General features: G+C 40.6%; 1 protein-coding gene across 2 annotated transcripts; it reads left to right on the plus strand.

Annotated features, from left to right (window-relative positions):
* Window positions 1-12,048: 12,048 nt before the first annotated feature.
* Window positions 12,049-13,259, plus strand: LOC148096048 (macrophage mannose receptor 1-like). Of its 2 annotated transcripts, none has more exons than XM_087836691.1 (3): window positions 12,049-12,325; window positions 12,700-12,986; window positions 13,071-13,259. In XM_087836691.1, exons 1-3 carry the CDS (start codon window positions 12,049-12,051, stop codon window positions 13,257-13,259), a joined length of 753 nt encoding a protein of 250 aa, XP_087692817.1. The 2 variants fall into 2 exon arrangements, with proteins under 2 accessions (XP_087692817.1, XP_087692818.1); XM_087836692.1 differs by having other exon boundaries at window positions 12,049-12,322.
* Window positions 13,260-14,785: the final 1,526 nt, after the last annotated feature.

Below are 14,785 nucleotides of genomic sequence, written 5' to 3' on the forward strand. Positions count from 1 at the left end.
ATGATGATGATGGTGATCACCTTGAGACCCAGAACTCTGGCACAACTTAACCTCGGAAGATCAGGAAACAGTAGGTACTGCTATGGCAAAGAACCAGCACCTGCTGGTTGTGAGAGATGGGTTGTCAGAGACCAAAGTGGCATCTCCTTCTCTTTCAAAGTTATCTAAACTCAGCTCTCTAATGCACACAAGCACAAGATTCAAAGATGTATTTGATGCTGAATTTGGTGAACAGAAAGCGATCCCTGCTGCTGTAATCACAAGATGGAATTCAACACTCAGACAAGTAAAGACAGTTGTCCAATGTGAAAACTTAAAACTCTTTGCTGTTCTTGAAATGGCTGGGCACAGGGAGTTATTATTCACAGCACGACAGTGGGATCTGTTGAAGGAGATGGTGGATATCTTGAAGCCTTTCGGAGAAGCAACAGATTTAGCACAAGGTAAGAAAATCATCCCGATCAGTGCTGTTGTTCCAACCGTGCTGTCCCTCAATCACCACCTTGAGAAACGGAAGCCTCACGTACATTTCCTGAATGGTCTGTTCAGGAGTCTCCAAGCTTTGAACAAAAGATTTCTTGGAATCTTTATCAGTGTGCGAATGGCTAGAGCAGAAGATGGGATCACTGCTCCTTTTTCAGATCCATTGTACCTCAAAGCAGCTGCTTTGGAGCCGGCATTTTCTCTGTTGTGGGTGGAACACCATGTGTTGGGCAATTGTGACATTAAGACAGAGATGACACAAAGTTAAAGATAAAGACTGAAGTTATTGTATATTTTTTCTGTATTTTTTTGTCTAAAATTGTAATAAGGGCTGTTTTGTTAATATTTTATTATATCTTTTCATGGGACAACATTGAAGATATGACACTTTATATAAAATGTAAAGTAGTCAGTGTACAACTTGTATAACAGTATAAATTTGCTGTCACCTCAGAATAACTTAATATACAGCCGTTAAAGTCTAAACCACTGGCAACAAAAGTGAGTACACCCCTAGGTGAAAATGTCCAAACAGTGCCCAAAGTGTCCATTATTTTCCAACACTGCCTTAATTCTCTTGGGCATGGAGTTCGCTAGAGCTTCAGAGGTTGCCACTGGAATTCTCTTCCATTCCTTCATGATGACATCATAGAGCTGGTGGATGTTAGAGACTTTTTGCTCTTCCACCTTCAATTTGAGGATGCCCCACAGATGCTCAATAGGGTTTAAGTCTGGAGACATGATTTGGCAGTCAAGTACCTTTACCCTCAGTTTGTTTAGCAAGGAATGGTCTTTTTGGAGGTGTGTTTGGGATTGTTATCATGTTGGAACAATGTCCTGTGGCCCAGTTTCCGAAGGGAGGTGATCATGCTCTGCTTGAGTATGTCACAGTACAAGTTGGCATTCATGGTTACCTCAAGTAACTGTAGCTCCCTAGTATCAGCAGCAGTCATGCAAACAACGCCATTCCACCACCATGTTTGACTATCTTTGTACCCTATGTTTTACCTGATGGGTACAATGTTGCTGTTGAGGGGTTACTGCTGCTCCTGCTGCTGATAGTGCTAGAGGGCAGGGCTGTGTTGAACTAGGCTCTGCCTGTGACTCACTCTTTGTCTCTCTTTCTACTTCGGTCTCCTCATCTGAGCTATCATTCTCCACTTGCTGTCCATCTCAGAAAAACGCCCAATTTGCTATTGCATCAATCTATTATTTAATTATCCACACTTAACAACTCTTGCAACTAATCCATAATAAAGCAATGATAGAAACATGTTATAGAACTATAACACTGCAATTGTGTTTATTATTGTTTTTATACTTGAATAAGTCTGCAATGCAACAACTGGTACGTGTGTTATTGTTACCTGTGCTCTTTTTAATCCAGATGGGGAGGGATCCACTGCCTTTAGCAGCCTCACATAGCTCCTTTTGTCACCGTTTCCTCCTCATGTCCTTACAGGGCATGTCTGGACAATGTTATATCATGAGTAATAATTAAATAAAATCTGTACACATAAAACACAAACACACACACACACACACAGAGTGACATTTTATACCTTTTCCAGAATACTGTCTCAGAAGGGTATGTGCATGATTGAGCTTTGTGCTTCATTCTCTGTCTGTGATTTAACTTCAGTGTTTTCTATAACTTATTCTCTTATAACACCTCCAAGAAGTAATGATGCTGCACTCATACATTTGTGTGGCAGCAGGAGGTGGGGACGGAATAAATACTCTTCCCAGTTTAACAGCCAACGCCACCCTGGGAATTTCACCCAGAGAGTACTGGATCAAGATGATACTAATCACCAGGAAGGCACTTAGGTTCGTTATACTCAATACAGAGACGTGGTTCAATGATAAAACAGGCTGACAATTTATTAATAATTATTTAAAACAGCATATAAAAGCACAAGCATACATATCAATATACAAATATTCTAAAAAGTATTCAGAGCCGGGGGTTACCAGTGGAGGGACAGGAATGCCACACACAGAAACAATTCAAAAAACCGGAAAACTCACCGATACACAAGTGCAGCACACTGTCACAGGCTCACACTAATGAACAAAAAACACAGGTGTGTAATACTCAAAGGATCCCACCACCAAGGCACCCCAGTCTCCTCCACGTCGGGCCCTCCGCATCTGAATAAAAGAAACAAAGAAAATTATAATATATTCCAAAAAAAGAGATCCAGACATACAAACTAAATAAAACCTTAAATCTGGAGCACATGTACTCACCGTATTATTCCAAATTGCCGTCCGCCCGACTATTCTAATTTAATCATTAAGTCAGTCAACATGCACGCCAGCGGACTCCCGTAGCCGGCATGTATGTAGTCGCTGTCCACGCCGATGTCCATTCTTAAGAGGCTGGCAGCAACAGGGAAAAAGAACCCTTGCAAATGGAAACAGACGGGGAAAGGCAAAGCAGCAGTACGTCTGTTAGCGTAGGGTAGAAAAGCCGTAGCGACCCTGCTGTAAAGCTACTGGACGCCCACTAAGGCCCACACCTCCAGTTAAACTGTGTCACTCGATTTATTAACAGAGTGGCTCATAGGAGGCTTCTGCAGCTATGACCTATAAACAACATTGGTTTATCACCGATTGAAATAATGTACACATGCGCCACCAAATCAACACATACCAGCCACGATGGGGGCTTCAGGAAGGGAATCCACGGGTGATCTCTGTAACATGAACAACAATCAACACGAGTACTTCCAATTCAGGCTGAGGCAGCACTGGAAGTCAGGTGACCGAAAGGAGATAACAACAGGTATGCGATCCGAGGATGCTCAGATGGCCGCTACTATTTATACTAGTGCCCCCCTAATGCATCTGACTAAAAGTGGGATCAACCAGAACATATAATATTCATTCTGCTACATTTGCATTTAGGAAATCACAGCAAAAGTGGAATCCATCTTTGAACATACTTAACATATCATGTTTTTGTCAAGTCATTTTAGGCTAAATTACATAACATGTTTATTGTATGTAAGTGTAGCCCAGTGGCAAAGAGATGCAATTAGAGACTGTTTATTGTAATTATTATTAAAGGTGTTTTATTCTGTTCAGTTAAAAACACTTATGATTGGAGAGAGACTCTAAAGAAAAAATCCAAATTATTTTGTATGGAATTGCATTATTTGTGTTATTTATTTATTTTTGTTTCTCAAAGGTTATTCTTTGACCTGGATACAAATGCAGTCCAACCAATGGGATTGTTTGTCCCGCCTTGTGTTTTCAAGTTTGGTTGCGCTGCTAAGGCTGCTTGACATACACTTGACATATCATGTTTTTGTCAAGTCATTTTAGGCTAAATTACATAACATGTTTACTGTAGGTAAGAGTGAAAATTAAGTTAGTAAAGAATGATGAGTACTCTAACATGCTGTTATACTAATGTAGCCAGGCAACCGAGTAAACTCACAGACTAGTGAATAATCATTGTTAATGTTGAGATGAAGCTTTCTTTCGTCACATACAAACACACAAAGGGAAATAAACTAATTTGGTTGAATAATAAACCAAAGTTAATGGAGAAAAAAACATGTCTACCGTATACAGTGACACTGAGGCATGGACGGATTTGAATCATGTCAGCTTAACATTCAAACTGGCTTATGCGGTCTTTAAGTCTAACATCATTAGCTGTTTCCAAGTCCAAACTCCACTTCATGTCCCAAAGTCAAATGAATACTGTGGCATCGCTGAGAGTTAAAAACTGTCTAAATCCTTTCATCTTTAATAAAATGATCAGTGTGGCTGCTCTACCAGGTGCAAGAATTAAGTTTGAAATCCAGGAGTTCATGAGAACAGAATTTATGAAATTTTATAAGTTAGAAACTTATAAATTTCTAAAAGTTAAAAGTTTTAGAGTTAGAAGTTAGCAGGAAGTTAGCTCACTAGTTTCCACCTAAACATAATATACCATGTTCTGACTGAGGGATTTCTGAAAAAATTCAAAAATACAGCTCTGCTATCACTTCCAGCATAAATGAAGACAGAAAACTAAACAGTAGTGATGTCTGTAGGGTTAATGAAGTTGGGATAGCTGGTATATAATGATGTGCTACGTGGTGGCTAGCTACACCACGTAGCAAGTCAGGTTTCACCACCGAATAAGAAAAGTAAGAAAGAAAAGATGAGGAGTCAAAAATGTGGCCTCCACCTGTAAAACCTTTCCTGTTTTTTGGGGTTGTCTCATTGTTGCCCCTCTAGTGCACTTGTTGTTAAATTCATTAACACCAAAGCAGCTGAAACTGATTAATAATCTCCTCTGCTACTTAACTGACCAGATCAGTATCACCTAAGTTTAAATGACTTGGTCCTATACTTTCTTTTGAGCAGTATATAAGCTAAGGTAAACCTATTACATTAATGAGGCAGTTAAAGGTTGTGAGCCTTGAATGGACAAAGTGCGAGATGTCCTGCTAATTGTGGTTTACTAACTTTACCTTTACTTGAAGCTGCTGTAATCACTGGTATTTCCATGAAATAGCTTCAAATAAAGGCAAAGTTAGTAAACCACAATTAGCAGGACGTCCTGCACTTTTTCCAGGATTACAACCTTTATATATATGTATATATATATATATATATATATACATATATATATATACATATATATATACATATATATCTATATATATAAAAAACACCCAGGACGCCCCTGCGGGTGGTTTATCCTTCAAGCTCGGGTCCTCTACCAGAGGCCTGGGAGCTTGAGGGTCCTGCGCAGTATCTTAGCTGTTCCCAGGACTGCGCTCTTCTGGACAGAGATCTCCGATGTTATTCCTGGGATCTGCTGGAGCCACTCGCCTAGCTTGGGAGTCACCGCACCTAGTGCTCCGATTACCACTGGGACCACCGATACCTTCACCCTTCACATCCTCTCGAGCTCTTCTCTGAGCCCTTGGTATTTCTCCAGCTTCTCGTGTTCCTTCTTCCTGACATTGCTGTCATTCGGAACCGCTACATCGATCACTACGGCCGTCTTCTTCTGTTTGTCTACCACCACTATGTCCGGTTGGTTAGCCACCACCATTTTGTCCGTCTGTATCTGGAAGTCCCACAGGATCTTAGCTCGGTCATTCTCCACCACCCTTGGGGGCATTTCCCATTTTGACCTCGGGACTTCCAGGTTATACTCGACACAGATGTTCCTGTACACTATGCCGGCCACTTGGTTATGGCGTTCCATGTATGCCTTGCCTGCTAGGATCTCTTTAATGTTGCCAAATACCATCTGCACATACAAATTTAACAGTTTTCTTAAAGTTCTTTATTTAAAAAATATGACGGCTGAGATTGGGCTAAGATAAGTTTTTTTAATCTCTCTCTCTCTCTCTCTATATATATATATCTACATCTATATCTATCTATATCTATATATATATATATATATATATATATATATATATATATATATATATATATATATATATATCTACATCTATATCTATCTATATCTATATCTATATCTATATCTATATATATATATATATATATATATATATATATATATATTAGGGGTGCAACGATACTCGTATCGATATTGAACCGTTCGATACAGTGCTTTCGGTTCGGTACGCATATGTATCGAACAATACTAAATTTTTTATTTATTTTATCAACTTTCCTTCTGACGGTGCTGTCTGTGTTGAGCGGTCAGTGGATCTGCGCTCGACAGTGCAGCCTAGGCGGAGTAGTCGAACACAGATTCACTGAGCGCAGGGCAAGCTAGCGAGACAGAAGTTAAGCTTGTTGCAACATGGCAAATTGAACCTCCCCCACCCTCATTCAGATCTGGTGTCTGGAACTATTTTGGTCTTCATGTGACGTATGACCCTGAAGGTAAGCGTGTCATGGACTAAAGTAAAACAGTATGTCAGATGTGCCACGCAATGCTCAATTACATGAGTGGGAACTAGTGTGTTAGCGCAGTTAGCTCGTTAATGTGTTGACGCTGTCCAGCCCCACACACGGGGCAATCCGCGGTAGCTCGTTAACAGAGATTTGCCGTGTTGTGGCGTTAACCTCATTTCAGATTAAGGCTGACAGCACTAGTGGGAACACAACGAATATGACTGCACATTTACCCGATAGCATCCTAGTGCAAGGACAAGTGGAAGCAGACAAAAACAACAAGCACGCATACAAACGTTACCCGAGTCATTTAGACAGCCGTTAGCACATGATTCTCCTTATGGGGACCTGATATGTTTAATATGCTGCTGAGAATATAGCCCAGAAGAAGCGTATAGTATAGCTTTTATTTTGGAAAGAGACATTTCTCTGTAATAAACTCTCTTTTCCAAAGATGAGTGATTCCTCAATCAGATACAGGGCTCGCAAAATCACTAGCCCGACGTCCCGGGGCTAGCGATTTTTCCAGTCAGGCTGCCCTGCTCTGCTCGTCGGCCTATCGTAGGAAGGAAAAATATATGTCAATGCTTTTGCATTCTTTCGGAAATGTAGCTGGGTAATTATGTCATTGGCATCGGTGAGCCACTGTCAATATGTGACATATTGAAATCGCGTTTGAATTTGCGCTTGTTTTTTGCTTTCACTTTGCAATCGCGCGAACTGTGTATAGAGAGCGACAGCACTGATTGGTGAGTGATGATAATTTGCGCACCAATTCCTCTGACATCATCTTATCAATCGTTAGCTTACTATGCAAACATGACAAGTGAAATCTCCCGCAGCAAGCTTAAACATGTGAGAGGTTGATCGCGCAGAGAATCGCTGAGCGTTATGTGAGTGTGTGTGTAAAAGCAGCAGGATATATATTTTAGTTCTGCTGAGCCAAATAAGACAGGTCAGGGTGAAGACGTGACAGCCAAAGAAAAGCTTACCACAAAACGGAAAAGTTATGACAAATCAGACTATAAGGCAAAAAGAAAGTGCAGCTTTATGGTTTCATGGACAAAAGAATTTCTGTGGCTGCAATATGACGAGCTATATAACCAGGGGTGCACATAAGTGGTCCGCAGGTGCGCATTCGCTGTCAAAATAAAAAACGCGCACAAGATAAGAAGTTGCAACGCGTGTTTGCATACATAAGATTTTTGTTTAGAACTCTTAAAGATGTTGAAGAAGCTCCTTTAAGCAATTACTTTGGTGTTCCTCCACCTCCAAAGAAATGTCAGGAGTCCGAACCACAGAAGAAGCGCGTATTCTCGGAAAAGTGGTTGCAGGAGGTGAGCTGGCTTCAAACAAATGATGAACGGACAGAGATGTGGTGCAGAATGTGCCGTGAAAATTTAATAAATGACAAATTAATAAAAAGGCATCAACATTTTTTTGTGTATCGAAAAAATATCGAACCGTGACACCAAAGTATCGAACCGAACCGAACCGTGAATTTTGTGTATCGTTGCACCCCTAATAAAAAAATAAATATATATATATATATATATATATATATATATATATATTTATATATATATACAGTGGGGCAAAAAAGTATTTAGTCAGCCACCGATTGTGCAAGTTCCCCCACTTAAAATGATGACAGAGGTCAGTAATTTGCACCAGAGGTACACTTCAACTGTGAGAGACAGAATGTGAAAAAAAAATCCATGAATTCACATGGTAGGATTTGTAAAGAATTTATTCGTAAATCAGGGTGGAAAATAAGTATTTGGTCAATAACAAAAATACAACTCAATACTTTGTAACATAACCTTTGTTGGCAATAACAGAGGTCAAACGTTTACTATAGGTCTTTACCAGGTTTGCACACACAGTAGCTGGTATTTTGGCCCATTCCTCCATGCAGATCTTCTCAAGAGCAGTGATGTTTTGGGGCTGTCGCCGAGCAACACGGACTTTCAACTCCCGCCACAGATTTTCTATGGGGTTGAGGTCTGGAGACTGGCTAGGCCACTCCAGGACTTTCAAATGCTTCTTACGGAGCCACTCCTTTGTTGCCCGGGCGGTGTGTTTTGGATCATTGTCATGTTGGAAGACCCAGCCTCGTTTCATCTTCAAAGTTCTCACTGATGGAAGGAGGTTTTGGCTCAAAATCTCACGATACTTGGCCCCATTCATTCTGTCCTTAACACGGATCAGTCGTCCTGTCCCCTTGGCAGAAAAACAGCCCCATAGCATGATGTTTCCACCCCCATGCTTCACAGTAGGTATGGTGTTCTTGGGATGCAACTCAGTATTCTTCTTCCTCCAAACACGACGAGTTGAGTTTATACCAAAAAGTTCTACTTTGGTTTCATCTGACCACATGACATTCTCCCAATCCTCTGCTGTATCATCCATGTGCTCTCTGGCAAACTTCAGACGGGCCTGGACATGCACTGGCTTCAGCAGCGGAACACGTCTGGCACTGCGGGATTTGATTCCCTGCCGTTGTAGTGTGTTACTGATGGTGACCTTTGTTACTTTGGTCCCAGCTCTCTGCAGGTCATTCACCAGGTCCCCCCGTGTGGTTCTGGGATCTTTGCTCACCGTTCTCATGATCATTTTGACCCCACGGGATGAGATCTTGCGTGGAGCCCCAGATCGAGGGAGATTATCAGTGGTCTTGTATGTCTTCCATTTTCTGATGATTGCTCCCACAGTTGATTTTTTCACACCAAGCTGCTTGCCTATTGTAGATTCACTCTTCCCAGTCTGGTGCAGGTCTACAATTCTTTTCCTGGTGTCCTTCGAAAGCTCTTTGGTCTTGGCCATGGCGGAGTTTGGAGTCTGACTGGTTGAGGCTGTGGACAGGTGTCTTTTATACAGATGATGAGGTTAAACAGGTGCCATTCATATAGGTAACGAGTGGGGGACAGAAAAGCTTCTTACAGAAGACGTTACAGGTCTGTGAGAGCCAGGGATTTTCCTTGTTTGAGGTGACCAAATACTTATTTTCCACCCTGATTTACGAATAAATTCTTTACAAATCCTACCATGTGAATTCATGGATTTTTTTTTCACATTCTGTCTCTCACAGTTGAAGTGTACCTCTGGTGCAAATTACTGACCTCTGTCATCATTTTAAGTGGGGGAACTTGCACAATCGGTGGCTGACTAAATACTTTTTTGCCCCACTGTATATATATATATATAGGCAGCACGGTGGCACGGTGCTTATCACTGTTGCCGCACAGCAAGAAGGTCCTGAGTTCAATTCCAACATCAGGCCGGGGTCTTTCTGTGTGGAGTTTGCATGTTCTCCCTGTGTTTGTGTGGGTTGCCTCCGGGTACTCCGGCTTCCTCCCACCGTCCAAAGACATGCAGCTTGTGGGGATAGGTTAATTGAAAAATCCAAATTGCCATTAGGTGTGAATGTGAGCGTGAATGGTTGTCTGTCCCTGTGTGTTGGCCCTGCGACAGACTGGCAATCTGTCCAGGGTGTACCCCGCCTCTCGCCCTATGACAGCTGGGATAGGCTCCAGCGCCCCCCGCGACCCTGAAAAGGAGAAGCGAATGGATGGATATATAAATATATATAAAACAATTGTTGTGCATATATTATTATTATTATGTAAACAGAAATATTAAAACACAAAAAACAAAAGTTTTTAAAAAAATGTTTTAAGGCATATGTTGTGCAATATTTTGGTCTCATTGGAATCACCATCCCCACCCTAAATGACCATCGCCACTCCACCCTTATATAATACAATAAATAGAATAAAATAACTGCCCTTGTATGCAGCCCCACAATGTTTCTGTTTCAATGTTTCCTACGCATACACCATGTATATAGTTCACTCACACATATATGTATACATATATATTGCTTTTTATTTATTTTTTCCCCTCATTGTATATTTGTTTTCCCTTCTTTACTTTTGCACCTTGTGGTCCAGCTACCCAATTTCTCTGTGCAAGAAACTGCACAATAAAAAGTCTCTAAGTCTCTCTAAGTAATTTCTGTCGTCTTTCTAGCGATTTCAACATCACTCAAACACAAAAATCCCCACCTTTGACAGCTTTCTGTTAGTAGGGTGTGGTGGTTTACACAACATGAGAAGTAAAGTAAATATCCAGAAACAGTAAATTTGAATGATGCTGCTTTGCTTCTGATTTAAATGGCTTGTGGGATGCCACGCCAGAGCTATCCATCAGTTTAGTTGGGATATAGATGGCAGGTTTTGCATGAACCTCTGAATCACCACTGGTGTCTTTTCAGACTTGATATAGAGGGATCATAACCGGAGTGAATTTAAAAGCTTCCCTAACATCTACCAAGGTAAGTGCTGCTGTACAAACAGGTCCGATGAATGAATGACAGAGACTAATATTTATAAAGAGATGAAGAGAAAACAGTGTGATAGCCACGTAAGTTGTGGACTTTATCAGTTGGGTTGATTTCAGTTTTAATCTGCTGAAACTGTATATTAAAAGCAGTTTAACTTCCTGAGACTAGCATGTGTGCATGTACAACTCATTCTCTAATTTTTCTTTAGTCATTTTAGAGCAATTTCACTAAAACAACCATCTGAGACTTAGGTTAACACATTACGTCTTTGTATGATTTTGATTTTGTTGTAATGTTTTACACTGACTGACAGCAAATAGTAGTAAAATTTATAACTGACAAAATATGTAGTGAGCAAAGTGACAATAAACACAGCTCAACTGAAAGAGAACTGATTTGGTTTAACTCCTGTTTTCATGTCATTGATTGAAAACCATGATTAATTACACTGTCACATAGATATAGGAACAAGTATAGATAAAAAAAATTTAAAAAGGCAGCTCATTAAAGAAGTATTCCTGTATAAACTGGACCACAGTCACTGTAGTGTCTGAAAGTACTTGGTGTCATAACAGCTGTGTTAGGCAGGCAGGAATGGACCCAAAATCCAAACTAAACTCAAAACACAGCTTTATTGCTGGAATTATTTATTATAAACTAAAACTGGGAAAACACTTTAAACTAAACAGACAAACTAGCAGAAAACCCAGCATTCAGGGAGAACCAAGGCAGATCATGACACTTAATTGCTAAAGAGTTATCACATCTACATTTTTGAAACAGCCGTTTATAGAGGAATTCACCTGAAATAACCAAAATGCTATTTATGTCATCAAAGATCCATTTAGACTGGTCTACACTGTTAGTGCTCTTTAAACATCAAAATAAACTAAAACTCAATACGCTGGGTCAAATGACCCAAGATCGTGACAAAGGGATCAGACACTGAACACAGTGTATGATCCCCCAAAGAAGAACAAAAAACAAAAGTTATCTCACTATTCAGTTTGATCTCACTCGCACTCTTATTTTGTAAATGTCATTACAATAATTCATTTAAATTAGTATTTCTATTGTTTTGTGTTCTTTTCTTTTTAAATAATAGGACATTTCACTTGAAATTTGAAATGTTTTATTAATTTCTTTAAACACACAAGCACCTATATCTGTGCAATTTACTCGAGTTGTGTTTAATGAAGAGTTTATTGTTCCCAACATTCATCAGTAGAGCGATATGTGGACACGGCAGACGCTGCTCTTCCTCACTATAAAATTTCTGTTCAGTGTCCTGTCTGTGCAGGCTTTTTGTCCACTTTTCTCCTGTGAAAAACACAATGACGAAGCACATTGCCCTCCTGCTCATTCTTTTCCCCGTGTGTGGACATCTGCTGGACATCAAGTTTTATAATAAACCTTACGAGTATACCTGGGAAGAGGCAGTAGCATTCTGCAGGAAGAACCACACTGATTTGGTCCGAGTGAGAACTGCAGAAGAGAATGAAGCTCTACAGGACTCTGGATGGATCGGTTTGTCCCGGGAGGATGCAACAAGTCCATGGAAATGGTCCAGAGGAGACGAAATAGCCATCTTCACACAATGGGATGGTGGTGGTAAATTTTCATACTATGTTTTTTACTCCTTAGATGTTACAAGATCAAACTCACTGGTAATTATACCAAACTTATTTGCATTGTGACCTGAAATCAGTTTGAGACATTTTGAGCATTCAACAATTTGACTGGTAAGAAAGGATCAGATTTACAGTGTGGAGCAGTGTTTTCCACCACAGTGTTGACTGTAATGAGTTTAATGATGTCCCAAACCAACTGTTTCAGCTGCAACTTGAGCAAGGAGGGTTTGTTAGACACATAAACACTGTACTGGTAAAATGATTTGATAATGAATCTAGATAAAAATAGACCTTTAAAACATGTCTGAAATCCATCCCAGTCTTTTTTGTCTATTGTACTTTGACTTCTTGCAGAACCAAAAGAGAATGAAAACTGTGTGAACAGAAAAAAAGACGGAAAATGGGAACGCAAGAAGTGTGATGACAAAAAACATTTCCTATGTTATGAGGAAAAGCTGATTCTGGTGAAGGAGAATAAAACATGGGAGGAGGCATTAGAACACTGCAGGTCTCTGGATGGAGTGGTCACAGAAGATCCAGCCTCTTCATGCAGAAACCACGGCTATGACCTGGCCTCCCTGATCACTCCAGATAACTACACCACTGCACGAGAGACCGCAAAAGAGGCTACCACTGATGAGGTTGGGCAGTTTTCTGCATGCGTTTGTGTTGGTGAGAGACTCGTAACTGTACTTACTGTAACTTTGTTTGTTTACTGTTGGCAGGTATGGACAGGCCTGTGTAACCTGGCTGGTGAGTGGCTGTGGGTGGGTGGAGAAGAAATGCAATATCAGGATATCCCAAAATGCCCAACCGAGGGCCTCTGTGGCGTCCTCGAGAAGAACGGTAGTTCACCCTACGGCATAAGAAACTGCCAGCAGAAAAGGAACTTTCTCTGTTCCAAAATGAATTAAGTACTGTACTTAAGTAAAAATTTGATATATCTGTACTTACCTTTCCATCTTATGACACTTAGATACACGTGTGTCAAAGTAAACAGGAGAAATAATCCAAAGCAGACTCCACAGACAGGGTTAAACAAAAATGAACCTTTATTCAGGTTTATGAGTGAGTCCAAAATTAGAAATTCCAAGAAGAATGGGAACCTGACAAACACTTTACACTACCAGTTAAAACTTTTTGAGTTAGAATAATCGTACCTTCATTCATGATGTATGTTACAAAGATATCAGTTAATATAGTCAGTACATTGAAAAGGTGAGAAATAGTGATGGAAATGTTTTCATACTGTTAGATTATACGATGACGATAGATTAATGTAAACCAGAAAAATCATAACATCTTGTTATATGTGTTATTTTCCTAATGTAGTTGTGTGACATGTCAAGTAAATACTGGACTATACATAATTTTTTTGTCTCAAGTAAATAAAGATATTAAATAAAGATTAATGTGCAGTTAAGCAGTTATTTTTGTCTTTACGAGCAATGGTGAGGGAACCATATGGTAACTTTCACTGCTATGAGGCTTTTTTTACATCCTAAAACAGGCCGTCTTGTATTCCTTTTGAAAAGAATGTTTTACAGAATTCGAGAAGTACACTCTAACTACGTACATAGGAATTTGTCATGAAACGACTGTGTGCAGGCAGGAGTGGTAGTAGGAGGATCCAATGTGCAGACACTCAGAGGCAGAATGTGAACTCAAAAGGGTAACAAAATTAGGAATACAAAATACACTTACGCAGACAGGCACACAGCTAGATAACGGTAGATCACAACACAGACAAACTAAACACAGGGCTTAAATACACAAAGGGTGCAATCAGGGAATGGGCAACAGGAGGGAAACACAGCTGGGGCAAATCAGGCCTAACGAGACAAAGGAAGCACAACCAGATTCATTTACATGAGACACGGACTTTCAAAGTAAAACAGGAAACATAACACAGACTGAACTGACAGACACAGATTCACAGGCAGGTACTACAGAGGGAACAGAGACGTTGGACCAGGGCAGACACAGACACGGAGATATAGCCGACATGGGATACAGCAACTAAGGATAACACAGAGACATAAACCAAAAGACAGAACTCTAACAAAGAAACCATAGACTAGAAATGATAAATAATATAATAAACTCAAAAACCCTGGGTCAACGACCCAGGCACCCTAACAGTACCCCTGTACACCCTAACAGTAAAGGGCTGGCTCCCAGACAGCCCAAACCTGAACAGCAAAACAAAAAACAACCCAACCAGGGTGGGCGGTGGGGGAAACTGGATGGAGGGCTCGCAACAGAAAACAAAAGCAGGACACAGGAAACACCAGAGCCCAAGAAAGCGGCCCAAACACAGTTCAGTTTAGGTGGCCGACCATACGGAAGGCAGTGGCGGCGACACGGAAATAGTTCAGGGGGCCAACCGTGCGCACGGTAATGGCGGCGACCAAGGTGACGGGGATCCGGAGGCTGGCCA

The sequence above is a fragment of the Neolamprologus brichardi genome, chromosome 23, assembly GCF_056152115.1.
Source record: "Neolamprologus brichardi isolate AB-2024 chromosome 23, ASM5615211v1, whole genome shotgun sequence".
Classification (NCBI taxonomy): domain Eukaryota; kingdom Metazoa; phylum Chordata; class Actinopteri; order Cichliformes; family Cichlidae; genus Neolamprologus; species Neolamprologus brichardi.